Source organism: Heliangelus exortis, chromosome 27, assembly GCF_036169615.1.
Source record: "Heliangelus exortis chromosome 27, bHelExo1.hap1, whole genome shotgun sequence".
Taxonomy (NCBI): domain Eukaryota; kingdom Metazoa; phylum Chordata; class Aves; order Apodiformes; family Trochilidae; genus Heliangelus; species Heliangelus exortis.
Window position 1 is genome coordinate 2,189,999 of NC_092448.1, and position 24,947 is coordinate 2,214,945.

The 24,947-nt window shown below is 49.2% G+C and overlaps 2 protein-coding genes across 5 annotated transcripts; both read left to right on the forward strand.

Moving 5' to 3' along the window:
* Positions 1-683: 683 nt before the first annotated feature.
* On the forward strand, positions 684-12,241 carry HORMAD1 (HORMA domain containing 1). 3 transcript variants are annotated; one of them, XM_071727162.1, is made up of 14 exons: positions 684-849; positions 1,499-1,550; positions 1,878-2,022; positions 2,431-2,494; positions 3,207-3,243; positions 3,943-3,963; positions 4,057-4,083; positions 5,352-5,419; positions 6,390-6,541; positions 7,176-7,432; positions 8,643-8,706; positions 10,311-10,390; positions 11,125-11,208; positions 12,074-12,241. In XM_071727162.1, exons 2-14 carry the CDS (start codon positions 1,518-1,520, stop codon positions 12,152-12,154), a joined length of 1,113 nt encoding a protein of 370 aa, XP_071583263.1. In that variant the 5' UTR covers positions 684-849; positions 1,499-1,517; the 3' UTR covers positions 12,155-12,241. The 3 variants fall into 3 exon arrangements, with proteins under 3 accessions (XP_071583263.1, XP_071583264.1, XP_071583265.1); XM_071727163.1 differs by having other exon boundaries at positions 684-824; XM_071727164.1 differs by lacking the exons at positions 684-849; positions 3,943-3,963 and having other exon boundaries at positions 1,475-1,550.
* Positions 12,242-13,225: 984 nt separating this feature from the next.
* GOLPH3L (golgi phosphoprotein 3 like) lies at positions 13,226-21,717 on the forward strand. 2 transcript variants are annotated; one of them, XM_071727046.1, is made up of 6 exons: positions 13,226-13,378; positions 13,887-14,081; positions 18,662-18,793; positions 18,902-19,016; positions 20,134-20,889; positions 21,189-21,717. In XM_071727046.1, the coding sequence occupies exons 2-5, from the start codon at positions 13,899-13,901 to the stop codon at positions 20,562-20,564; spliced, it is 861 nt and encodes a 286-aa protein (XP_071583147.1). In that variant the 5' UTR covers positions 13,226-13,378; positions 13,887-13,898; the 3' UTR covers positions 20,565-20,889; positions 21,189-21,717. The 2 variants fall into 2 exon arrangements, with proteins under 2 accessions (XP_071583147.1, XP_071583148.1); XM_071727047.1 differs by lacking the exon at positions 21,189-21,717 and having other exon boundaries at positions 13,251-13,378; positions 13,893-14,081; positions 20,134-20,600.
* The last annotated feature ends 3,230 nt before the right edge of the window (positions 21,718-24,947 follow it).

The following is a 24,947-nucleotide window of genomic DNA, read 5'->3' on the forward strand; positions in this document are numbered from 1 at the left end:
GGAAAAAAGGAAAAAAGAAAAAAAAGAAAAAAGAGAAAAAGAAAAAAAGAGAAAAAGAAAAAAAGAAAAAAACTTGAGTGTGCCCTGGGAATGCCTCTTCTTTGTTTTTTCTTTACGTTTTTTCATTACATTTTTTTCTTTATATTTTTTCTTTATTCAGGCAGCACCCCGGTGTCCCACAGCTGCCCCCCTTCCCCTGCGTGTTCTGAGGGGACACGGGCAATTTGGGGGGCAATGTGTCCCTGTCCCTGTGTCCCTGTCCCCATCCCCGTGTGTCCACCTCTCCGTGTCCCTGTCCCCGTCCCCGTGTCCATGTTTCTGTCCCCATCTCCCTGTCCCCGTGTCCCTCTGTCCATGTTTCTGTCTCCGTGTCCCTGTCTCCCTGGGTCCCCGTGTCTGTGTTTCTGTCCCCGTGTCCGTGTGTCCGTCTCTCTGTGTCCCCATCTCCCTGTGCCCTTGTCTTTGTCTCTGTCCCTGTGTTTGTGTCCCCGTGTCCGTGTTTCTGTCCCCGTGTCCCTCTGTCCCCCTCTCCCTGTCCCTGTTTTTGTCCCCGTCCCCGTGAAGTTTCCACGGCCACGCTGCACACGGCCGCCGCCGCCAGAGAAGACCCCGCCCCCCCGCTTGCACACGGCCCCGAGCGCTATAAAAGCGTCGGGGAGGGGGCCGTGCGCAGGCAGTGTCAGTCAGCGCCTCAGGAGGCGGGGGGAGCGCGGCTGAGGCGGCGTTTGAGCGCTCGCTATCCCGCGCCTGAGGGCAGTGCCCGGGTCCTCGCCTCCTGCGGGCTTCCCGCACCCTTCCTGCGGGCTACCTCCCCCTTCTTGCCTGTGATTTCCTTGCCTTCTGTCTCATGTTGGGGGGGGGGGGCTTTATACCTTGAGACGTTGTCTTTTCTTGAGGTGATGTTGTGGGGAAGGGGCTCCTCTGTCCCTGCGTTTCTCACAGGGGTGCTGAGTTCAGTCACCTGCCGAGGTCAGGAGGCATTGTGGAGGCTTAGTTTAGGCTCCATTTCCTTTAATATCCAGGGCCCATCTACTTAGGAACAGCATTTTCCATATCTGTAGCCATGGGTATATCCCATTTTTAGAGATGGTGGGGAAGGTTTGGCTTGGGGAGTTGGGTTCTGAGGGCTGAAGGCTTTGTGGAAACGTGGATCAGAGGGGAGAGGGATTAATCTAAATTATGTGGGAAGTTGAAATTAAACTGGGAGTTACCAAGGGAAACAACCCAAGCCTGGTGGTGACTTAAATGTGGAGCCTCCTCATTGGGCCCTCTGGAAATCTTTATATGAATAGATTTAATACTTTATTTACCCCATAGGGTGGTCTGTGTTGGTGTGAAAATAAAGAATCTAATCCTGGGGATGATTAAATGAATTTCCTGCTCTGTTACCTCAAAACTGGGGGCTTGGTGGGTGCAAGAAGTGTTTGTGGGTTCTTGTGATTTGGGAAGAGCTGACTGGGGGCTGTGTGGGTGCTGATTGCAGGTGTTTTATTTACAGACAGAAGAGAATCTGCAAAATGGCAACAGCTCAGAAGCAGAAGAATGCTGTGGTATGGTTTTCTTGTCCTTTTCAGCACGTTCTGTTGGATTTAAAATCAGTTTTCAGCTGGAATAGCTCTGTAATGCTTCTTCACTTGGAAATCAGAGGCTAATTCAATCTTTTTACTGTGAATAAAGGTGCTCAGCAGCAAAATACTGAGTCTGAGCTTTGTGGTCGTGCACCAACCAAGTGTTAGGGGGCTGTGGAACTTCATCAATTACCCAAATAATTAGTTTTTAATGAAATTAAAAGGCGTAGGACCAGACTGTAGCTGCAGAGGTTGGTGGCTGTGAGCAGGGGTTAATTCTTTTTTTTTTTTTTCTCTTCTAACTTTCAGAGTGCAGTTGTGTTTCCTAACAAAATCTCTACTGAGCAGCAATCCCTGATGCTGGTGAAGAGGCTTCTGGCAGTGGCTGTGTCCTGCATCACATACCTGAGAGGAATCTTCCCTGAAAGTGCCTATGGAACAAGATACCTGGATGGTAAGAGGCTATTGCCACGATTTCTTGGCAAAATCTCCTGTGGTTGGGTTGTTACAAAGTTAATTAATGTTTTTTAAAGCCCCTTGGCTTCTTGATGAAAAGATAATCAGCACTTTTTAGTGTCTGTGAGGGGAACCTCACTAAGAGATTCATTGGTGGGTTTTATTAGGTGGTGGTAATGCTACCTCAGCAACCAAATCTGTGTTCATTTTAGTTAATTTTAAATTTTAATTTTAATTTTTTTAAAATTAATTTTTATTTAGTAAATTTAGTTAATTTAAATTTAGTTCATTTTAGAATGCCCAACACTTTCTCAGCAATGGGGTTGAATTTTGTCCTAAGTAAATGAGTGTGTATATTAATTTTTTTCTTTTTTTCTTTTTTTTTTTTTTTTTTTTTTTTTTTGAGATGTCTGTGTCAAAATTCTGAGGGAAGACAAGAACTGCCCTGGCTCTACTCAGCTGGTGAAATGGTAAGTTAAATGCCACCTCAGGTCTGGAGGTGCAGACACAAATGATGTGGTTTGAAAAGGGGTTTCTCTGGTCTTTTTTGGGCTTGGAAAGGGCCCTTTTAGGATTTTCTAGAAGGTAAAGAGCTTTTTTGGGCTTGGAAAGGGCCCTTTTAGGATTTTCTAGAAGGTAAAGAGCTTTTTTTGGGCTTGGAAAGGGCCCTTTTAGGATTTTCTAGAAGGTAAAGAGCTTTTTTTGGGTTTGGAAAGGGCCCTTGTAGGATTTTCTAGAAAGTAAAGAGCTTTTTTGGGCTTGGAAAGGGCCCTTTTCCCATTTTCTAGAAGGTAAAGAGCTTTTTTTGGGTTTGCAAAGGGCCCTTTCAGGATTTTCTAGAAGGTAAAGAGCTTTTTTTGGGCTTGGAAAGGGCCCTTTTAGGATTTTCTAGAAGGTAAAGAGCTTTTTTGGGCTTGGAAAGGGCCCTTTTCCCATTTTCTAGAGTGTGCAGCTGGAGTACTGAGTTTTCCTGGGAAGGTTCTTATTTACAGATTTATATTTTTACTTATTCTGCCAAGATTTTAGGATGATTGGGTGTCATTACTAAGGAGATAAAATAAATATTATCTCTGGCTTTAATATTAAGAAGACTAAACATGAGAATTCCATTTTTGGAACACTTTTGTGCAAAAGCAACTGGAAATGAGGTGGTGGATGGACAAAATTGTTTGATTTTTGCAGGATGTTGGGATGCTACGATGCCTTGCAGAAGAAATATGTAAGTCCCTCAGTGGCACTGAGCTGTGCCACACCCACCAAAACATTCTGTGCCCTTGTCCACGTGCTGCAGTGTAGTTAGAGGGCTTTTGGGTCTTTTTTTTCTGGTCTTTTTTTTTTTTTCTGGTCTTTTTTTTTTTCTGGTCTTTTTTTTTTCTGGTCTTTTTTTTTTCTGGTCTTTTTTTTTTTCTGGTCTTTTTTTTTTTCTGGTCTTTTTTTTTTTCTGGTCTTTTTTTTTTCTGGTCTTTCTTTTTTTTTTCTGGTCTTTCTTTTTTTTTTCTGGTCTTTTTTTTCCTGGTCTTTCTTTTTTTTTCCTGGTCTTTCTTTTTTTTTCTGGTCTTTCTTTTTTTTTCCTGGTCTTTCTTTTTTTTTCCTGGTCTTTCTTTTTTTTTCCTGGTCTTTCTTTTTTTTTTTTTTTTTTCTGCCCCCCCTCTCCCGCTCAGGAAATAGCTGTAAATGTTCCAACAGCTCCAATGTGGGATGCACAGACCCTTCAGGACAATACTCTTTGTAAAGAAAAAACCTCTTTAATTTGGGGAGAAGTAGGAATTCTCTTCAGGCAGTTCAGCACATGAAGAGGTTTCTCTTCAGGCAGCCCTGAGTTTTGTCTGTTGCCTTCCAGAGCTGTAAAAAAAAAAAGCTTGGAAAGTAGAAATGGAAACTATTTAACATTCTTTTTCTTTAATTATGTTTCTGACAGCTAAGAATGATTGTCCTAGCAGTAAGTATCTTTGAAAAGCCCTTTTTTTGAAGGTAGAAATGCTTAGAAATGTCTGCAGCTCTTAACATCTTCCCTTTCTTTTTAAAAACACAGGTCTACAGCCACCCAGAAGACCCTCAGGTAAATCTGGGGTATTTCCCTGCCTCAGTCCTGGCAGTGCAGATGTGGTGAGACCTGTGCACACAGAGTGCTGCCCAACACTCCCATTTCTGCACGTTCAGAAACGCAAAAGGACAACTGAAAAGTCTTGTCCTAAAATGTCAGGAGCTGCCTTTGAATATCTGGGCTCAGAAAAACCTTTCTCAGGCCGGTGCAGGAGACCCGAGGTGCTGTTGTGGAGTTGTCTGAAAAGAGGCATCCCAGTAACTGCATAAAAAAACGGAGCTGCTGTCAGTGGCCGCTGGGTGTCACCCTGTCCCTGCCTTGTCTGAGGCTTTTCAGGGGGATTCCAGTTAAATGAAGGTTGAATTCAGACAATCCCAGAACGGGTTGGGTTGGAAGGGACCTCAAAGCCCCCCCAGTGCCCCCCCTGCCATGGGCAGGGACCCCTCCCACAGCCCAGGGGGCTCCAAGCCCCATCCAAGCTCCAACATTCCCAGGGATGGGGCAGCCACAGCTTCTGGGGGTGACCTGGGGCTCAGCACCCTCACCCCAAAGGATTTCTCCCTCCCTCCCTCCCCAAGATCTCCTCTCCATCTCCCCTCTTGCAGCTGCAAACCCTTCCCCCTCATCCCATCCCTCCAGGCCCTTGTCCCAAGTCCCTCCCCAGCTTCCCTGGAGCCCTTCAGGCACTGGGAGGGGCTCCTTGGGCAACCTGGGGCTCAGCACCCTCACCCCAAAGAATTTCTCCCTCCCATCTCCCCTCCTGAAGCTGGAAACTTGTTCCTCCTTTTGTCTGAACTCACAGTGAGGAGTTCAAAGCCCCTTTGCCTGGAGACCTTGGAATGGGTTGGGTTGGAAGGAACCAGAAAACTCCCCCAGTGCCCCCCCTGCCATGGGCAGGGACCCCTCCCCCAGCCCAGGGGGCTCCAAGCCCCATCCCAGCTCCAACATTCCCAGGGATGGGGCAGCCACAGCTCCTGGGGGTGACCTGGGGCTCAGCACCCTCCTAGGAAAACCTTTCTTCTAAACTTCAAAATTCTAAGAGAATTCTAAAAATGTAAGGTGATGTTTCAAGGTACTTTTACCATGCTGCTTCCTGGAAAATCCTGTAGACCTTTAATTTTAATTTTATTCTGATTACATAGCTGAACACTTAATTATTACAGCATCAGGAAGCTGGGCTGTTATTTTTTCTTTAAATACAAGGTTAAGAGGTGACTGGGCAGCAGCAGCAGGAGCTTGTTTGACAGCTCAGAGTTTAATTAAAGTCCTGGATTTATTTGCAGACCATTACAGAATGTTACCACTTCAAGTTCAAGTACACCCACAACGGGCCACTCCTGGATTTCAGCAGGTACTGTCACTGGAATGATATCCTGCTCTGTGCTTTTCCCAAGGACATGGATTCTTTTCAGAGAAATCAGTGAAATCTAGGAAGTTCACACCTACCAAACTTCATAAGAGTTTTCCTGCTCTGTTAAATGCTTTAGAAATGGAGAGAAAAAAAAAGAAATGGAGAAAAAAAAAAAAAAAAAAAGAAATGGAGAAAAAAAAAAAAAAAAGAAATGGCTGCAATGTTGCAGACTTGGGCCTTTTGGGATGAGTTTGGTGCTTGTCTCTGCCAGAGGTTGTAAGTTATGGAAAAAAAAACTGGTGGGAGGAGAGGAGACACCCAGCTACATCAGCCTTAGTTGTGTTAGGATAAATTCACACCTAAATTTGGGAAATTTGGGAAATTTGGGAAATTCAAGCCATGAGCTGGCTTCACAGCACCCTGCAGGGAAAGGTGATAACCACCTGCAGAGGGGAGGGAGGTTTGGAACCAGCCCAGCTAAAGGGTTTGCTGCCAAAAGAGGGGATTTTTCCCAGGGAAATGCCTCAGTTTCCTGCCTTGTGCTGGCCCAGGGGTGGGTTTTTGGGTCAGCTGCTGGGAAAACAGGAGCAGGGAAGTGTTGGAGCTGGATCACAGGGCACAAATCTTCCTGCAGTCACTTTTGTTGTCAAATACCCTGCTGGCTCTGCCAGCTGAGGGAAAGCTGAGACTTTGGAGGCCTTCAGAAAGAGCAGCTTCCCCTCTTCCAGCCTGGGTGCTTTTAAAAACTTGTGGAACAGAGGAGCTGCTGAATCCTGATGCTTTTGTGGTGTCCCTGGATTTGACTTTCCAAGGGGCAGAGGATCCCCAGCTCATTCCCAGGGTTAGGAATTCGCAGGGCTTCACCTCAGAGCTGAGGCAGTGGTTGTGATGACTGCTGCTGGGTTTTGTGTAGTCTGTTAAATCTTGGGAAGTGCAAACCCCTGCATTTTCTTGCTTTTTCTGTTGGCAGCAAGAATAAAAGGAATGATTCCACAATCACCTGTGCAGACACCAAGAAAGCAAGTGTCCTCCTCATTCGGAAGATTTATGTTCTGATGCAAAACCTCAGCCCCTTGCCAAGTGATGTCTGCCTGACCATGAAGCTCTTTTATTATGATGAAGGTATTTTCTCTTTGTTTATCATCTGTGTTCAGGCAAGAAAACAACTGAAAGAAAAGCTTTAATCATGGTGGGGGCTGGGACTTTTCCAGGGGGATTTTGCAGGTGCCTCTTCCACCTCAGAGTTTCAAAAATCCCAGGGGAATGGATTTGATCTGAGTGGAGTGAGGCAATAATGTCCCTGAGTTCATTGGGGTGGGGGTTGCCCTGGGTTTGAAAAAGGAAAATGGAGTTTTCTTGAGGATTTTTAGGATGCAACAAGCTTGCCAGACCAGGTCCAGTTTGCATGACTAAAAGTCTAGTTCTGCTTTCAGATTAATATTAATATTATTTATAACCATTAGTGTTTATAACCATTAGTGTTTATAACCATTAGTGTTTATAACCATCAGTATTGCTTTTATAATCTCTTTCAAATTGCTTTAATTGGGTTTTGCCTGTTGTGTAGGGGAAAAAACCCAACTTAGTTGAATACTGAGCACCTGGCTTTTTTGTTTTTTGGGTTTTTTTGGAGTAGCTTTGTGCTGAAAGGGGAAAAGAATCACTGTGCCCCCCACCTGGGTGGCAGATAAATGGTAAAAATCATTTCTACAAGAATGTGTTGCATTTCATGAGGTTTTTTTCTTTTTCCCTGCAGTTACACCCTCTGATTACCAACCTCCTGGTTTTAAGGAGGGGGAGTGTGAGGGGATGATCTTTGAGGGGGAGCCAATGTACCTGAACGTGGGGGAGGTGCCAACCCCTTTCCACATGCTGAAAGTCAAAGTCACAACTGAAAAGCAACGGATGGAAAACGTTGATAAAAACATCCTCAAGCACAGGGAGAGCCAGGGGCCTCTCCAGGTGCTCCAGCTGGATGGAGATGATCCAGAAGAAGGGAATGAGGACATGAATGTAAGAGCACAAACGTTCTGGTTACATTTTTTTTTTTGCTTTCATTGCTTTGCTGCATCTCTTCTACAACTCAGGTTGTCTTTAAGCCAGACCACAGGTTTTTCAGCACGTTTTTTGCTTTCATTTTGCTTTTCCACTTAGCAGTCAGGCACTGGTGAAGCCCCAGAGACCCAAGTTGGGTTTTGTGTTTGTGTGAGGCTGGAAGGGGAGCAGCAGGGTGGGAAGTGGAGGGGTTTTGGATTCAGCTCCACATGGAAGGCACAAGAAAAAAAAAAACAAACCAAACCCTGGAGCTCTCCTGTACCTGTCCTCTGGAAGCTGCTGCTGCCAGGCAGCTCTGGGCACCACTTGTGCAGCCCTGATGCTGCTGCTGGAGTTGAGCTCCCTTCTGGTTTGGGATTTTTTTCCCTGGGGGAGTTGTGGAAAAAGCCCAAAATGAAGCTTGGGGAGGGTGTGGTGGGCTGGGGCAGCCAGTGGTTGAATTTCTGGGGGCAGTTGGGGCACCAATGGAATCAGAGAATCTTCCCAAGGTTGGAAAAGATTTTCAGGAGCATCAAGTGGAAGCATCAGCCCTACACAAAACCCTCTCCTGAAGGGCACTGGGCATTGGATCTGTGGCTGGAAATCAGACCCTCTAAACCTGTGCCTCCCTCTGAGCTCTTTCACAGCCAGCAAGTAATGCACTGGTATTATTCTTTTAATACCAATTTTCCCAATTTTAGTGTGTTTTTTTTTTTTACAGATGTTTTTCTTGGTGGTTGAATTAAATGGGTGCTTGCATTAAAAAAAAATCAACCACCTATCAGGAATTTCAATTTAGAAGGGAATTTCAGTTTAGAAGGAAATTTCAGTTTAGAAGGAAATTTTAATTTAGAAGGGAATTTCAATTTAGAAGGGAATTTCAATTTAGAAGGGAATTTCAATTTAGAAGGGAATTTCAATTTAGAAGGGAATTTCAACTTAGAAGGGAATTTCAACTTAGAAGGGAATTTCAACTTAGAAGGAAATTTCAACTTAGAAGGAAATTTCAACTTAGAAGGAAATTTCAATTTAGAAGGAAATTTCATGTGTTTAGAAGTAAATTTTGTACATTTCATGGCAGATTTAATTATTTCAGTTCCACTGAGAATACATCCCAAAAGTTCTGGCCCTCAGCATTTCACTGCAAGAAGGGATCTGCAATAAGTAATTAACCTTTTCCTTAATTTAGGAAGAGCCTGATGGGGATGATGGAGTGGAAGACAGGAATAATGTAAATATTTCAGCAGCTCCAGGTAACATCTCTGGAGGTTTTTCAAGTCTGTTCAGTCAGTGCCCCTTTTTCTTGATGTTGTTGAAACAAAACCTCAGTGATTTGGATGCAGCCTCCTCAGATTTAAATTCTGTTCCCCTCACCTGGGTGTTGTGCCTTTACTTTCTGTAAAAAAAGAAAGGAAAGGGGAAAAAGGAAAGGAAAGGGGAAAAAGGAAAGGAAAGGGGAAAAAAGAAAGGAAAGGGGAAAAAGAAGGAAAAGGGAAAGGGGAAAAAGAAGGAAAAGGGAAAGGGGAAAAAGGAAAGGAAAAGGGAAAAAGGAAAGGAAAGGGAAAAAGGAAAGGAAAGGGGAAAAAGGAAAGGAAAGGGGAAAAAGAGGGAAAAGGGAAAAAGGAAAGGAAAGGGGAAAAAGAGGGAAAAGGGAAAAAGGAAAGGAAAGGGGAAAAAGGAAAGGAAAGGGGAAAAAGGAAAGGAAAGGGGAAAAAGGAAAGGAAAGGGGAAAAAGGAAAGGAAAGGGGAAAAAGAAGGAAAGGGGAAAAAGGAAAGGGGAAAGGGGGAAAGTAAAAGGGGAAGGAAAGGGGAAAAGGGAAAGGGAAGAAAGGGAAAAGGGGAAGGAAAGAGGGAAAGGGAAGAAAGGGAAAAGGGGAAGGAAAGAGGGAAAGGGAAGAAAGGGAAAAGGGGAAGGAAAGGGAAAAAGGGGAAGGGAAAAAAGGAAAAAGGGGGAAGGGAAGAAGGGAAAGGAAAGGGGGAAGGGGGGAAGGGAAGAAGGGAAAGGAAAGGGGGAAGGGGGGAAGGGAAGAAGGGAAAGGAAAGGGGGAAGGGGGGAAGGGAAGAAGGGAAAGGAAAGGGGGAAGGGGGGAAGGGAAGAAGGGAAAGGAAAGGGGGAAGGGGGAAAGGAAAAGGGGAAGGAAAGGGGAAAAGGGAAAGGGGAAAAGGGAAAGGGAAGAAAAGGAAAGGGGGAAGGAAAGGGGAAAAAGGAGAGGGGAAAAAGGGAAAGGGGAAGGAAAGGGGAAAAGGGGAAGGAAAAGGAAAAAGGGGAAGGAGAGGGAAAAAGGGAAAGGGAAAAAAGGAGAGGGGAAAAAGGGAAAGGAAAGAGAAGGAAGGGAAAAAAGGAAAGGAAAGGGAAGAAGGGAAAGGAAAGAGAAGGAAGGGAAAAAAGGAAAGGAAAGGGAAGGGAAAGGGAAGAAGGGAAAGGAAAGGGGAAAAAAAGAAAAAGCAACATTGATTAGAAACAGCAGCAAACCAGTGTCCAGGTTCAGCTCATGCTTTGAGCCTTCAGCAGCAGAGTTACAAATGAGTTTGAGGCTGAAGCCCCCGACTCCCAAAGATCCTGGGTGTAAATCTGTAGAGTTTGGTGTAAAGGTGCCTGAGGGAGGAGGCTGGGATGGGAAATCTCTGATTTCAGGAGCTGAGGACCCTTTTGAAACCCTGGGTTTGTGAAGTGCCCAAGTTCCTTGTAACAAAATCTGTCAGATTCTGTCAGAATCTATGATTCTAAAAGCTCAGTGGTGAAGGTTTGGTCAGCATTGTGCTTTATTTATTATTTTAATATATTATATATGTATTATTTTATTATTTTTATATATTTATCTTCTTTTTTTTTTTTTTTTTTTTTTTTTTTTTACAGGACCCAATTTAGCTTGTGAAGAAGAGGAAGCTCCAAAGGCTGGAGAGCCCCAGAGTCCCCCCTATGTTTCCAACCCTCAGGTATGAAAATTCCACTTGGTTGCCTTTCAGCTTTTACTGGAGCTTTGGGGAAGCTTCTTTCCTCCTTGGAGGGGTTCAGAGGAACCTGCTGAAGGTTGATTTACCACAGGCTGAATTTTCAGCAATAAAATGTTTTTCCACTTCACTTTTTCTGGTGCCTTCCAAGCCCAGTTCATGCTCTGAAGCAATCACAAGCACTGACACAGGGCTCTGCCTCTGCACCAGGGTTTGCAAACCCAGCAGATGGTCTGAGTGGTACCAAGAGAAACAGGAATTAATTAATTAATTAATTAGTGTCCATACATTTCCAGTTCATGAACTGCCAGAACTCAACACTCTGCCCAAGAGCAATTTCCCTGCTGCTTCTGACAGACCAAAACTTGGTGAAAAGTGGATTAAAAGGGAAAATGCAGGTTAATTACCTGGCTTAAAACTCAAGCTCTGTCCCCTGGCTGTAGAAAAATGGTGTAATGGAAACGTGGAGGAATACTTCAAACAGGTCTTTAGGATTTTTTTTAAAACAGAAGAGCCTTAGGTAGCTGGGAGTGACTTTTTGTCTAAAAATAACTGATGCTTGGATCTTTTGGCACATCCACTTGTAAACAGTGCTGTTGACTTAGGTGGATTTTCTCTGAAATTTAAATTTCAGAGAGCCAGAGCTCTCTGCACGCTGCTGTAGCCTTCAGTATCTGTATTTTTACACAAGGGAACACCTATTTTCTCCTGATTTTTAGGTTGATCATTTGGCAAGTAAGACATCTGAGCTTCACATGTCAGAGAGCAGGACAAGAAGTGGGAAGATATTTCAAGCCAGCACTGTTAGTACCATTTTTATTTAGTTCTTTTCTTTGTAATTGTTCTTATTTACACCTTTTTCTCTTCCAGACACTGCCTAAAACTCTTAAGCTTTAATCCATTTCATGCTGACAGGGTGAAATTCTCACAACTTCTACAATTCCATTGAAATATTCATGTAAAAAGATCCATCCCAAAGAGTTAAAGGCTTCAGCATTGACCTAATGAGCAGAAATTGGGAGAGATTAATTAGAATTGATTCCATCTCTTCTTGAGGATGGGTTGCTCCAACCTCCCCCCTGCTTTGAGCTCTTGTTGCTGCAGTGGGTTCTCTACTCAGTTATTTGCCTGATTTCTGCAAAGGGCTGAAGGAAATCAAGCTCAGGAGCACAATCCTCAATCAGGAGCACACAAAATTCATTCCCTCAGCAGAATGTTCTGAAGAAACCCAGAAGAGAAATTGGCCTTAAAATCTTAAAAATCTGTCTGTGAAAGCTGGGTCTGGAAAAGGCTCTCAGTGTGCAACAAACCAATGAAGTGGAAATGTTAAATTCTGAATATTAAACCAGGAGATTCAGTCTTTTTGCCAAGTGCTGCCTGGGGCAGAATAAAATTGTTGCACTTTAACCCCAGGCCCACACACAGTATTTTTTTTTTTTTACTACAGGCTCAGCCTTTTTGTTACAAAAAGGTTTTGTAAATTAACTTCCTACCAGAATTTAAATATGAATCAAAAGAAAATAAGATCCAGGTGTTATTCCAGGCTCCTTTAGCAGGGAGCAGGGCATGCCCAGGTCACCCCAGGTGCCTGCAGGCAGCTCTGGCTGGCACCCAGCTGGATTTCCCAGCACTGTGGAGCTTTAATGCCATTTTTATTTTCTTTTGCAGGTTCATCAGTTTGAACCTTTGTCAAGTCAAGAAATGCTGCCAAAAAGGAGAAAGATCAGTGAACCAAAGGAGCAGTTTTAGATCCCCTTCTCCCTGCTGTTTGTTCCCAGAGTTTGGGTGTTTCCACCCCTTCCATTTTGTTGTTTAATGTGAATGTTGGAATTTAAATATTTTTTAGGGATTTTTTTCTGTTCTCTGGGTGGTCACAAAGGAGAGAGCATTTCAAGGAAAGGAAATCTGCCAAAAAGGACAGCTGAGGAAACCAGAATTTCCAGGAGACAGGGAAGGGACCTGACTGCAGGTGGCACTGAGGGAATTCGGGGGATTTGGGTCCCACTTGGGAAGTGTTTTCACTCCTGGTTGTGCAACACTCACTGCACACCAGGTGAGGTTCCAGTGGTAACTTGGGGCTGTTATTTCAGAGCTGAGCAACTCCTCATCCAGAACTTTGCCTCCGGGCAGGTTCTGGAGCAGGTTCTGCAGGGTTCTGTGACAGTTACACCAATAGCCCAGTTTCTGCTTTTTCCGCCAGGATCGCTGGGAGGGGGAGGTTGGTTCTTGGCTTTTCAGCCAGGCTGAAGGAGCAACGCAGCCTTCACCCCCTCAGTGACATTTCCCATGCCAGAACGCAGGAATTTCTGTACAGCCGGGGCAGGATTTGGGTCTGGAATGACAAAATCTGGGCCGGGTGATGAAGCAGGAACCCGCGTGTCCTGGAGCCGCGGTGCCTTTGCTTTTCCTGACCCAAAGCTGTTCCCGGTTTTCCCCTTGGATGGTGGGGGGGGAGGACCTGACCGTTCCTTGGCATTTTTTGATTTTTTTTTTTCAGTTCCGAATGGCTTTAATTAAAGAAAAGTCCTTAATTAACGTGCAGTTCTGTGCTTCTTGGGGTACTTGCGGGGAGGTAAAATAAATGCGGGGAGCGCTGGGGTCACTCCAGCTCTTCCCCCCCACCTCGGTTCTCTGGGCCGGCCCGGTGCGGGCCGCGGTTCCGAGCGGGCCGAGACCAACCGGGCAACACGGGGTGTGGGAGCAGCACATTCCCCCGCGGGACTGAGACCTCGGGTGGGGGAGGAACGACGGCGTTGGTTTAATTCTGGATGCGGGAGGGGATGCGGGGACAGCTCCCGCCCCGCCGGTTCCGTGAAGGCTCCGCCCGTCCCCGCTCCCATTCGCCGGCACCGCCTTCCCGGAGCCCCGGAAGCCGCCGGGCCGCCTTCCCCCGGTTCTCCAGGAAGCTTTTCCCTAACCCCGAAGTTTGATCCTGGGGACGGGAAGGGTTTGGGAAGAACCCTCCGAGCGGGGGTAAGCGGGACCGCGGGGCTTGAGCCTCGGCTCCCTGCTTGGGGATGGGGATGGGGATGGGGAGGGGGGGGCACAGCTGAACACCCCCCACGACCCCCCCACCGCCACCCCCCGGGCTCGGGGAGGAGTTGCGGGGTCTCGCTGCTGCTGGGGGGGGGTTTGGGGTTGTCAGGCAGCGCGAACCCCAACGTGGAGGTCGCGGCCCGGGCTGATGCTTTGGTGCTTTCTGCGTGACCCGGGGGTCCCGGAAAGGGGAGGGGGGGGGGAAGGACCTCGTCCGTGTGGTGGGTGCGGGGTCCGGAGAGCCCCGAGGGGAGGGGACCCCGCAGGGTTCTGGGTTCTCCCGCTCCGGCATCTCCCGGGACCCCGCGGCCGTCTCGGGAAGGGAGAGCCCGGAGAGAGGGTCCCGTTCGTCCTTATCGGGGTCTCGGGGTTTATCGGGGGGGTTGGGTCTTGGGGCTCAGGGCTTTTAGAAGCGGGACAGAGCTGGGTTTTTGCCTCTGCTCAGCCGCAGGGGGAGATGACGACCCTAACGCACCGGAGCCGCCGGACCGAGCTGGGGAGGAGCTCGGAGAAGAAACCCGGGGACGAGGAAGATGCTGCTGCAGACAGGGACCTGAATGAGGATGATCCCGATGATTCCAAAGACATCCGGCTGACACTGATGGAGGAGGTGCTGCTCCTGGGGCTGAAGGACAAGCAGGTAAAGGGGGCAGGAGGAGGAGGAGAAATCAGAATTTCTTTACTGAGAGGGTGCTCAGCCATTGGAATGGGCTGCCCAGGGAAGGGGTGGATTCTCCATCCCTGGAGATATTTCAAAAGAGCCTGGATGTGGCACTCAGTGCCATGGGCTGGGAACCACAGCCCATGGGGGGAGTGGAGCAAGGGTTGGACTTGATGAGCTCTGAGGTCCCTTCCAACCCAGCCAATTCTAGGATTCTCTGATTCTCTGATCCTCAGGGAGCAGCAGAAGGGATTGCACGGGGTCCCCCTCCTGATTCCTCTTCCAACAAAGCCATCCTGCTTCACACAAACCACCTCCATCTGCTGCTTGAACTCAGCCCTGGAGGTTGCCCTGGGTGCTGTCCCACCAGCTCTGCCACTGTCAGAGAGAGCTGGAGGCCAGGGGTGAATCCCTGGTGGTGTTTTGGGGCAGCAAAGGGAGGTTTGTCCTTTGCTGGGGCCAAGGACGTGGGCTAAAAGGAGCCTCAGGGGACACAGGGTCCAGTTTCCTCTCTGAAGTTACCAGCTGCAAGAGGAACACCCAGGACTGTTCTGACCTGGTTAAAAAACAAGGTGGGAAAAACAGCAAGGGGCAGGTTCCTGAGTGAAGGCAGCTGGGGAGTTGGAAGCAGGTGGAGGAGAAGCTGAACAAATGGCAGAGGAGGTGGGAGCCCCAGCTCTGGTTTCAGGCTGCTGATTCCCTCAGCCAGGCAGGAATTGTGCAGCTCCAGGTGTGAGGGGAGCAGGGCTGGCTGGGAATCACCTTTCCTGGGCACTCATCTCCCCTGGGTGTGCTGCTTGAGTGGCTTTCCCTGGCAGCATGGATGAACTTCTCAGCTGGTTGTGTTCTGGGGGTTGTTCCCCACTGGGGGTCACACTGACCTGCTGGCTGCTTACCAGCTTGGGAAGAACTCATTTCTCAGCTCAGTCCAGAACAAGGCGTGGGGAAAGGAGAAGAATTCTTGTCTGGACTTCTCTGAGCTGCTTGGCTCTTACCTTGCATCACTTGGAGCTCTTTGGGGCAGCCCCAGGCTCCTCTTCCTACCAAGCCTCCCAGGCTCCTATTCCTTCCCCAGCTGCCCAAGGTGCTTCTTGGGTTGAGAGGAGCAGAGAAGAGCCTAAAAATGCAGATTTTCAGCTCCAGAAGCAGCTCCTGCCAGCCTGTCTTCAGGAGAAGGAGACACCGTGGTTGTCAGAGCTGGTCTGATCATGGAGAGGCTCAGGTTGGAAGGGACCTTGGAGTCACAGACCCCATCTGTGCCTCCCACCCAGCCCAGGTCTCATCCAGCCTGGCCCTGAATGCTTCCAGGGATGGGGAACCCACAGCCACCCTCTATAAAACACTGGAAAACTTCTTCCTAAGGTGATGTCTGATCAGACATCACAGAATCACACTCCTCTTCTTCACAGAATCAGGGGTCTCTCTTCATCTGCTTCTCTGGGTTGAAATCAAGCCCCCGTGAGGTGCTCACCCTTTTATTTTATTTTTTTTTTTCCATAGGGCCCTGCTGCTGAAGCAGCCTGGGCTGGTGCCTTGCCCTCCTGTGGACCTTCCCAGCCCCTGGGTTCTGACGTGGCCCACGCTGGCAGATCCAGGAGGGGAGAGCTGTGGTTTGTCTGGGTGACAGAGGGTTGGTTGTAGCTGTTTGATGAACCCAGATAAGCTCCGGGATTTGCTGAGCCAAAGGGGAAGGAAGAGGAGAGTGCAAAGAATTTTGGAGCAAATATTTGAGAGGAGCCTTGGAGTGTGGTCTTGCTTTGCTTCCTGGGGCTCTGCTTTGTGTGCTCGGCTTGGTTTATGGATCTTCAGCCACCAGGAAGTTAGGAGAGCACAACAAAGAGAAAAAAACCCCCACCCTTATCAGACTCTGCCTCCCCCCATCCTGTCCTTCTGCATTCCTCTCTCTCCAAGGGAAGAGCAGAGGAGCTGAGCTGGGCTCCCAGGCAATGCCTTTTCCCAGCTCTCTCGATCAATTATGGTTTGATAATTGGAAAAAAAACCAAATCAAACCAAACCAAGATAATTTTAGCCAAATCCAAGGAGATCAAAGTGTCATTTCACTCCTCTAAGAACCAGTCTGTCCATCTGGAAGCAGCTGGCTGCCCCCCAGCCCGGCCTTTGGAACCAGTCTGATTCCAGCAGCTTTTCCCTTCTTTGATTCCTTTCAACTTGTCTGGGGGTAACGAGCACTCCCAGGCCACTGACCTGAAACTTCCAGTCACCTCCACACCCTCCTGGGGACAACTTGTCCCTAAAGGGCAGGTGTGAAACCCCTGAGTGTCCCCCAGGGAGGGAAGTTGGCAGGGCAGGGATGAAAGGTTTCTTTGTCTTCCCTCACAAGGAAAGGAAGAAAGCAAATAAAGTGGGGTGGGTTTTTATTCTTTCTTTCTTTCTTTTATGGTTCCCTGAGCTACACAAGCCCAGCAGCCTGGTGTGCAGATGCTCTGGACAAACACACACCCTGGACACGAGTGTTTCACCCACATGGACTTTTTTTTCTTTTTTTTTTTTCTTTTTTTATCCTTCAGAAAGGGGCATGGGAGGCTGCTTTGGCTGCAGTCTCCTGGGAGCTGTTAGATTTCCCCTTTCTTTCCTCACCTCCCACCCCATCTCCAGAGAAAAAGAGCAATAAAAAGAGGGTTAGGACAGGCTGTGGTGTTCCTGGTGCCTTGGTGACCCTCGTTGGGTTTTGGTTCTGAGCAGGGGAGAAAAAAAATAAATGGGAGAAGGCAACAAAAAGAAGTTTCCTGGGCTGTCCCATCCCTGCAAACTTGGGAAGCTCTTTTCCCAAGAAGCAGCAGTGGGATATTCTGAAATCTCAAGGGGCAGAGAGCTCCCTGCCCTGCCTGCTCCAGCCAGGAGCAAATTATTCCTGGGTTTTCTTCTCTGGAAGGTGATTTCTTCCTGGTGCCAGCTCCTTGGCCACAATTTAAGCCCAGGACTCTGTCCCATGCAGAGTGGAGGTGGGAATTGTCTCTTCCCTTCCTTTTTGCTGCTGCCTTTTATCTGTCTGACACCCCTCATCCTAATCTCCCTTTTTCCTTCTTTTCCCAGGATCTCAAACCCCGATTCCATGGGGGTTCCTGGTGGGTTCTGTTTTCCAGACCTCTTCACCTTCTTTGTTGCTTTCTCAAATGCCAAATGGTTTGGGAGCTTTGTTTTTCCCAGGACGAGGGTCCTGTCCTGGGCCAGTTCCTGCGGGACAGGGCTTGGAGTTGGATGTGGAAAGTGCCAGGTCCAGGCAGCCCCAGCCCCTGCTTTGCCCCCAAACTCCTGCACCCCAACCCTGAAGGGGGAGAAAGGGGGGGGGGAGGGAGTGTTTTGTATTTTCCTCCCCTTCATCCCTGGCTGGAAACCTTCTCTTCCAAGTCCTGGGGGTGGATTTGAGCGGGAAGGAGCTGGGATGCTCTGGGCTGGCACTTGGGGTTTGTGCTGTGCTGGCAGGGAAACTTTTTTTTTTTCCTTTCCTGTCCTGAAGAGGAAATTCTTGGCTCAGCTTTTGGCTTTCAGGGAATGCCTGGTGCTGGGCAGGGCTTTCTCCAAGGAAAAGAGGAGGTTTCCTGGCTGGGGCTGGGGCTGGGCAGAGCTCCTGGCTCTGGTTTGCAGCCCCTGGCAGCACTGGTGTCCATCCACAGCTTGGAGCATCCCGGGGGAAAGGGCTCATCCTGGACTTGCTCCTGGTGGGATTTTGGCTGAGCTGGGATGTGCCCGGGTGGCTTTGGGGGCAGCGGGAAGGGCAGAGCCAGGACTGCAGAGGTCACAGGGAAGTTTGGGGCAGGGAGGGGCTGGGCTGGGGCTGCCAGGTGGGAAAAGCCCTTTCCTCCCCTTGGCCCGGGAGGCAGAGGGGTGGGGGGGCTTGGCAGAGCTCCCCTTCCCAGCTCTTCTTCCCTTGCCATCCCTCTCTCCATCCATTCCTCCCTCCCTCCTTCTCTCCATCCCTCTTTCCCTCCCTCTTCCTCCCTCCCTCCCTCTCTCCATCACTCTTTCCCTCTCTACCTTCCTCCCTCCTTCTCTCCATCCCTCTTTTCCTCTCTTTATCCCTCCCTTCACCTCCCTCTCTCCCTCCTTCTCTCCATCCTTCCCTCCCCCTCTCCCCCATCCTTCTCTCACTCCTCTCCCTCCCTCCATCCCTCTTTCCCTCTCTTCATCCCTCCCTCCCTCTCTCCATCCTTCCCTCCTTCTCTCCCCCATCCCTCTCTCCCTTCACCTCCCTCCCTTCCTCCCTCCATCCCTCTTTCCCTCCCTCTTCCTTACTCCCTCCTCTCCATCCCTCTTTTCCTCTCTTTATCCCTCCCTTCACCTCCCTCTCTTCCTCCCTCCCTCTCTCCATCCTTCCCTCCCCCTCTCCCCCATCCTTCTCTCCCTCCATCCCTCCTTCTCTCCCCCCATCCCTCCCTCCCTCCCTCCTTCTCTCCATCCCTCTTTTCCTCTCTTTATCCCTCCCTTCACCTCCCTCTCTCCCTCCCTCCTTCTCTCCATCCTTCCCCCCCCCTCTCCCCCATCCTTCTCTCCCCCCATCCCTCCCTCCCTCCCTCCCTCATTCCCTCTCTCATTCCCAGGGTTACACTTCCTTCTGGAATGACTGCATCTCCTCAGGCCTGCGGGGGGGCATCCTCATCGAGCTGACCCTGCGGGGCCGGATCCACCTGGAGCCCCTTTCCCTCAGGAAGAAAAAACTCCTGGAGAGGAAGGTGCTGGATCCCCCGGAGCTGGGCTGGGGGGGCTCATCCTGCCCCGGGGCTGGAGGAGCAGGAGCTGCCTCAGCCTCATCCCAGAGGATTTTCCCTCTCCTTTTCCAGGTGCTCCTCAAGTCGGACGCGCCCACGGGGGACGTTTTGCTGGATGAGACCCTCAGGCACATCAAGGCCGCGGAGGCTGCGGAAACCGTGCAGGGCTGGATCGAGCTGCTCACCGGTGCGTCCAGTTCAGAGCTCCCGGGCCCCCAGTTCCCAGGGCTGGGCCCTTCCCCTGCTGCTCCCGTCCGGATGGGAAGTGGTGGGATTCTGGCAGCAGAAAAGGGGGAGACTGAATGGATGGGTCCTTTTTTGTTATTTATTTTTTGGTGGTGAAAGACCTGACCCTCACTTCCCTTTGCCTATTTATTTTATTTTGTTTTATTTTATTTTATTTTATTTTTTTAATTTTTATTTTATTTTTTATTTTATTTTATTTTTTATTTTTGTTTTATTTTATTTATTTTTATTTTATTATTTTAATTTTATTTTTTATTTTAATTTTATTTTAATTTTATTTTATTTTTATTTTATTTTTATTTTATTTTCATTTTATTTATTTTTTTATTTTTATTTTTATTTAATTTTATTTTTTATTTTATTTTCATTTTATTTTATTTATTTTTATTTTTTATTTTTATTTAATTTTATTTTTTATTTTATTTTCATTTTATTTTATTTATTTTTATTTTTTATTTTTTATTTTTATTTTATTTTTATTTTATTTTATTTATTTTAATTTTTTATTTTATTTTTTTATTTTAATTTAATTTTATTTTTTTATTTAATTTTCTTTTTATTTTATTTATTTTTATTTTTAATTATTTTTTATTTTATATTTTATTTTATTTTTATTTAATTTTATTTTTTATTTTATTTTAATTTTATTTATTTTTATTTTTTATTTTATTTTTATTTTTATTTTATTTATTTTAATTTTTAATTTTATTTTATTATTTTTATTTTAATTTAATTTTATTTTTTATTTAATTTTCATTTTATTTTATTTATTTTTATTTTTAATTATTTTTATTTTATTTTTTATTTTATTTTATTTTATTTTATTTTATTTTATTTTTTTATTTTATTTTATTTTTCCCAACCTGCTGGGTGTTAGGGGCTTTCCAAAGCCATTCCAAGTGGGATTGACGGGCGGAGTGGCTCAGAATCAGGCCAAAAAAGGGCAGAAAATTCCCAACACCAAATAATCCCAGAGCTGGAATCCTCCCGGACGCTGGGATCGAGCCCCAGAGCTTATTTTGTTATTCTCCTTTTTCCTGGCGTGAAATTCCCTGCAGGAGAGACCTGGAACCCCTTCAAGCTCCAGTACCAGCTGAGGAACGTGCGGGAACGAATCGCCAAGGGTTTGGTGGAAAAGGGAATTCTGACCACGGAAAAACAAAACTTCCTCCTTTTTGACCTGACCACCCACCCCGTCAGCAACACCACGGAAAAACAACGTTTGGTGAAAAAACTCCAGGAAAGTGTCCTGGGAAGGTGGGGGAACGACCCCCGGCGCATGGAGCGCAGGATCCTGGCTCTCCTGGTCCTGGCTCATTCCTCGGACGTCCTGGAAAATGTTTTTTCCGGTTTGGCTGAGGAGAAATACGAGGAGGCCATGAACAGGACCAAGGATCTCCTGGAGTTGGATCCCGAGGTGGAAGCTGCCAAAGCCCCCGGGGGGGCGGAGATGATCTGGGCTGTGCTGGCGGCTTTTAACAAATCCTAAAAAAAAAAGAAAAAAAAAAAAACCCACAAAAAAAACCCCCCCAAAAAAAAGAAAAAAACCAGGAAAAAAAACCCACAAAAAAACCCAAAATGAGACGGGGGAGACTCAGCCCCTGGACACGAGGCCTGAGGGGGTTGGGCAGCGTTCCCAAGGGATTTGGACACAGCATTCCCAAGGGATTGGAAACAGTTCCTGAGGGATTGGGCACAAGAGTTCCCAAGGGATTTGGGAACAGTTCCTGAGGGATTGGGCACAAGAGTTCCCAAGGGATTTGGGAACAGTTCCCAAGGGATTTGGACACTGAGTTCCCAAGAGACTGGAAGCAGTTCCCAAGGGATTTGGGCACAGAGTTTCCAAGAGATTTAGGAACAGTTCCCAAGGGACTGGGCACAGCATTCCCAAGGGATTGGAAAGAGTTCCTAAGGGATTGGGTACAAGAGTTCCCAAGGGATTTGGGCACAGCATTCCCAAGGGATTGGAAATGCCATTCCCAAGGGATTTGGACATCGAGTTCCTAAGGGATTGGGTACAAGAGTTCCCAAGGGATTTAGGAACAGTTCCCAAGGGACTGGGCACAGCATTCCCAAGGGATGGGGTGCAGGGTTCCCGAGGGATTGGAAACAGAGTTCCCAAGGGATTTGGACACTGAGTTCCCAAGGGATTGGGCACAGCGTTCCCATGGGATTTGAGCACAGAATTCCAAGCAGTTGTGGGAAGGGGGGATCCCATCTCCACCCCCTCGGGGGGGTCTCTTCCCTCCCCTCCATCACTCCTGGAACCGGGAGCTTCCTCCTGGGCTGCTCCGGGGAGCCAAATCCAGGCAGGAACAGAATTCCAAGGTTTTTCCCTCCCACCTCTGGGACATTCCCACACTCAGCTCTTCCCTCCTTGGGAAGCGGATTCCCTGGAGCTGCTGAGACCCCCGGGAAGCTGGGAGGGGTCTTGGGGGGGTCTTGGGGGATACTTTGGGACGGGGGGAGAGCAGATTTTTTGGGAAGGGAAGGTCCCAGGGCAACCCAAATCCCGGAACAATCGTGTCCATGGATGGGGACCCCCCACGTGTCCCCCCCAGGAATCGGTGTCACCCCCCCCCCCCCCCCGGGCTGTGTCCCCCTCCCCTTTTTATGAGTGAAAATCCCGGATTTCTGCTCCAGCCTCGCGCCGTTTCCCGTTTTTCCTCCGTTCCCTTTTTCCCTCCATCCCGAAGGATCCCGGGCGGGTCCCTCCCCGACACCGGGCTTGGCTTTTTGGAGGGGGTTCTGGCAGCGGCCCGGTTCGGTCGGAGCCTCCTTCGGGTTCGCGGCGGTACCGGTGCCGTTCGTGTTCCGGCTGCGGGTTCCCCGGGGTGGATCCAGCGGGCGGTACCAGCTCCCCCCCGGTACCGGGTTCGCTGCCAGGTTCGGCAGAACCTTCCGGGTCCCGGCTGCCTCCGGATGCACTGGCCAGAGCGTGCTCCAACCCGGTTCGGTCCGGCCCGATCCGATTCCGTCCCGCTCCGTTCCGTTCCTTCCGGTCCGGTCCGGTCCGGTCCGGTCCGGTCCGGTCCGGTCCGGTCCGGTCCGGTCCGGTCCGGTCCGGTCCGGTCCGGTCCGGTCCGGTCCGGTCCGTCCCGGTTCGGTTCGGTTCGGTTCGGTTCGGTTCGGTTCGGTTCGGTTCGGTTCGGTTCCCCCTGGCTCCTCCTCTTCTCCAACCCCACGCTGAGGGGCGGGTCCGGGTCCGCTGAGCCCCGCCCACGAGGGGGCTTCCCATTGGCCGGCGGCAACCGCGGCCCGCCTCTCCCCGCTCTCCCCGCCCCCCGCGGCCGCTGATTGGCTCGGGGTGATGTCACCGCGGCCGCCTCTCGGCGCCCATTGGGTGGCGCTGCTGCCCGTCAGGGAGCGGAGGACTCAGGGGGGCGGTGGCAGCCATTTTGGAGCAGAGCGCGGGGCCGGGCGGAGCGGAGGGAGCGCAGCGCCTTCCCCTCCCGCCTCCCTCCGCCATGGCAGCCCCGCTCGGTACCGGCGTCCGAGAGGAGGAGACGGAGCAGGAGAAACAGGTGTGACCCCCCCCGCCGGGCCGGTTCGGTTCGGTTCCCGTGGGTTCGGCTTGCACGTCGCTGTTAGCTCTGCGCGCTGATTGGTTGTTCCCCCTGTCAGTCTGACGAACGCCGCTCTCTCATTGGTTCGGGGGCCGGACTTCCGGCAGCTCGCTCTCCATGGCGGCGCGGGGGGTGCCTGAGGGAGCCCTTGGAGCAGCTCCCAGGAAAGCTGGGGAGGGACTTGGGAAAAGATCCTGGAGAGATGGACGAGGGGGAAGGGTTTCCAGCTGCAAGAGGGGAGATGGAGAGGAGATCTTGGGGAGAAATTCTTTAATTTGAGCCCCAGGTCACCCCCAGAAGCTGTGGCTGCCCCATCCCTGGGAATGTTGGAGCTTGGATGGGGCTTGGAGCCCCCTGGGCTGGGGGAGGGGTCCCTGCCCATGGCAGGGGGGCACTGGATGAGTTTTCTGGTTCCTTCCAACCCAACCTATTCCATGACTCTCTGGTTCTGGATCTCACCCCGAGTTCTCATTATTTGTATCATATATTCTCATTAGAGAGTGGCTTGAAATTGGAAAAGGGGAAATGGAGGTTGGACATTAGAAGGAAATTCTTTAATTTGAGGGTGCTGAGCCCCAGGTCACCCCCAGAAGCTGTGGCTGCCCCATCCCTGGGAATGTTGGAGCTGGGATGGGGCTTGGAGCCCCCTGGGCTGGGGGAGGGGTCCCTGGACGAGCTCTGAGGTTCTTTCCATCCCAAATCATTCCATGATCTTGGCAGAGCCCTCCCAGCACCCCATTGCTCCCCAGTTCTGCAGTGGTGCTGCTCAGGTTTGTGCAGCAGTCTGGTGACATTTTCCAGCAGTTCCCAAAGCCCAAGGTCAGCACAAGCTCCTGGAGGTTTTGCTGCAGATCTTGGGGGTCAGAGCTGCTTTGGGATGATCCCAAAATCCCCAGGATGGGTTCTCCAGGGATCCCTGGGTGAGGCAGGGCTGGGTGAGGCAGGGCTGGGTGAGGCAGCAGCAGGGCTGGGAGCTGAACCTTGGCTTGGGGTTTCCCAGCTGTGTCCTGTTTCCCTGGGACTTTACCCCCTCCTCTCTCTTTTTCAGGACACCCAAGAGAAGGAAACCCTCAGCCCTGAGAGAGCAGAAGAGGCAAAGCTGAAGGCCAAATACCCCACCCTGGCCCAGAAGCCTGGAGGCTCAGATTTCCTCATGAAACGACTGCAGAAAGGGGTATTTTATTCTCAGCCATGGTTCCTCCTCTCATCCATTCTCTCCTCAAACTCCCAACCAGAGCAGAGGCCCCACACCAACACCCAAAACCTCCTCAACCCAAGGACTCTGCTCCTTTGGGGCCTGGGTTGGACCTGAGACCCAGTGGGCAAAAAAAAAAAAAAAAATCAAAAAAAAATCCAAAGTTAGGTGTTGGGGTCAGGCAAGAAGGGTTTGTGCCTGCTCAGAACCCCAAAGCTGCTGCCTCTTGGGGTGATTTTTGCTCTGCTCACTTTTCCCAGCCTTCAATCCCAGCTTCTCCTCCACATCTTGCCTTGAAACCTGAGGTCTGGAGGTGAAAGGAATCCCCCCTGCTCCACCTCTGCTCCCTGGGGTGCTGAGTTTTCCCCTCAGCTCTGCCCTTTGCCTGGGCTGTGGTTGGAGCAAAGGGCAGAGGCAGCAGCAGGAGGGTTCAACACTGCCCCAGGAATTAACCCCAATAATTGATGCTCTTTATTAATCCCCTCCCTGATAAAGAAAGGAAAAAAAAAAATAAGGGAGAGAGATTTATGGGATGGAAACTGAACTACCCAGCTTTAATGGAAGAGTAATGATAAAAAGGAAAAATTACCAAATCTCTACAAATCTCCAGGAAAAATTGATCCCAGGTTCCTGCCCCCCTCTCCCCCAGTAACTCTCACGTCACCACCCAGGCTGCAGGGCAGCCCTGGGAAAGTCCAGGCTGGAATTCTGGGAGCAGTTGGGAGCTGGAGGCAGGAAGACAGAGATCCAGGCTGGAAAGGATCAGGAGCAGAGGCAGAGGAAGGGATGGAATCCTCCCAGGATGCTGAAGCAAAGAGGGGAGAGGGGAAGAAGGGGAAGGGAAGGGGTTTGACCCTGGTGACCCCTCCAATTTATCCCAAATCTGATGTGGATGGGATGGAATCCTCTGTTTGGTCAATTCTGGTCATTTCTCTTGTCTGCTCCTCCCTAAAGGAGGGTTCCAGGTGTCACCTCTTTATTCCTTTTCTCTTTCTGGAGCACAAAATGTCCCTCAGAACCCAGCAGTGTCCCTGGTTCTGCACCCCAGGCTCTGCCTGGAACTCTAAACAGGGAACCCTAAAATCCATAAAAAACTCTAAAATCAGTCCCA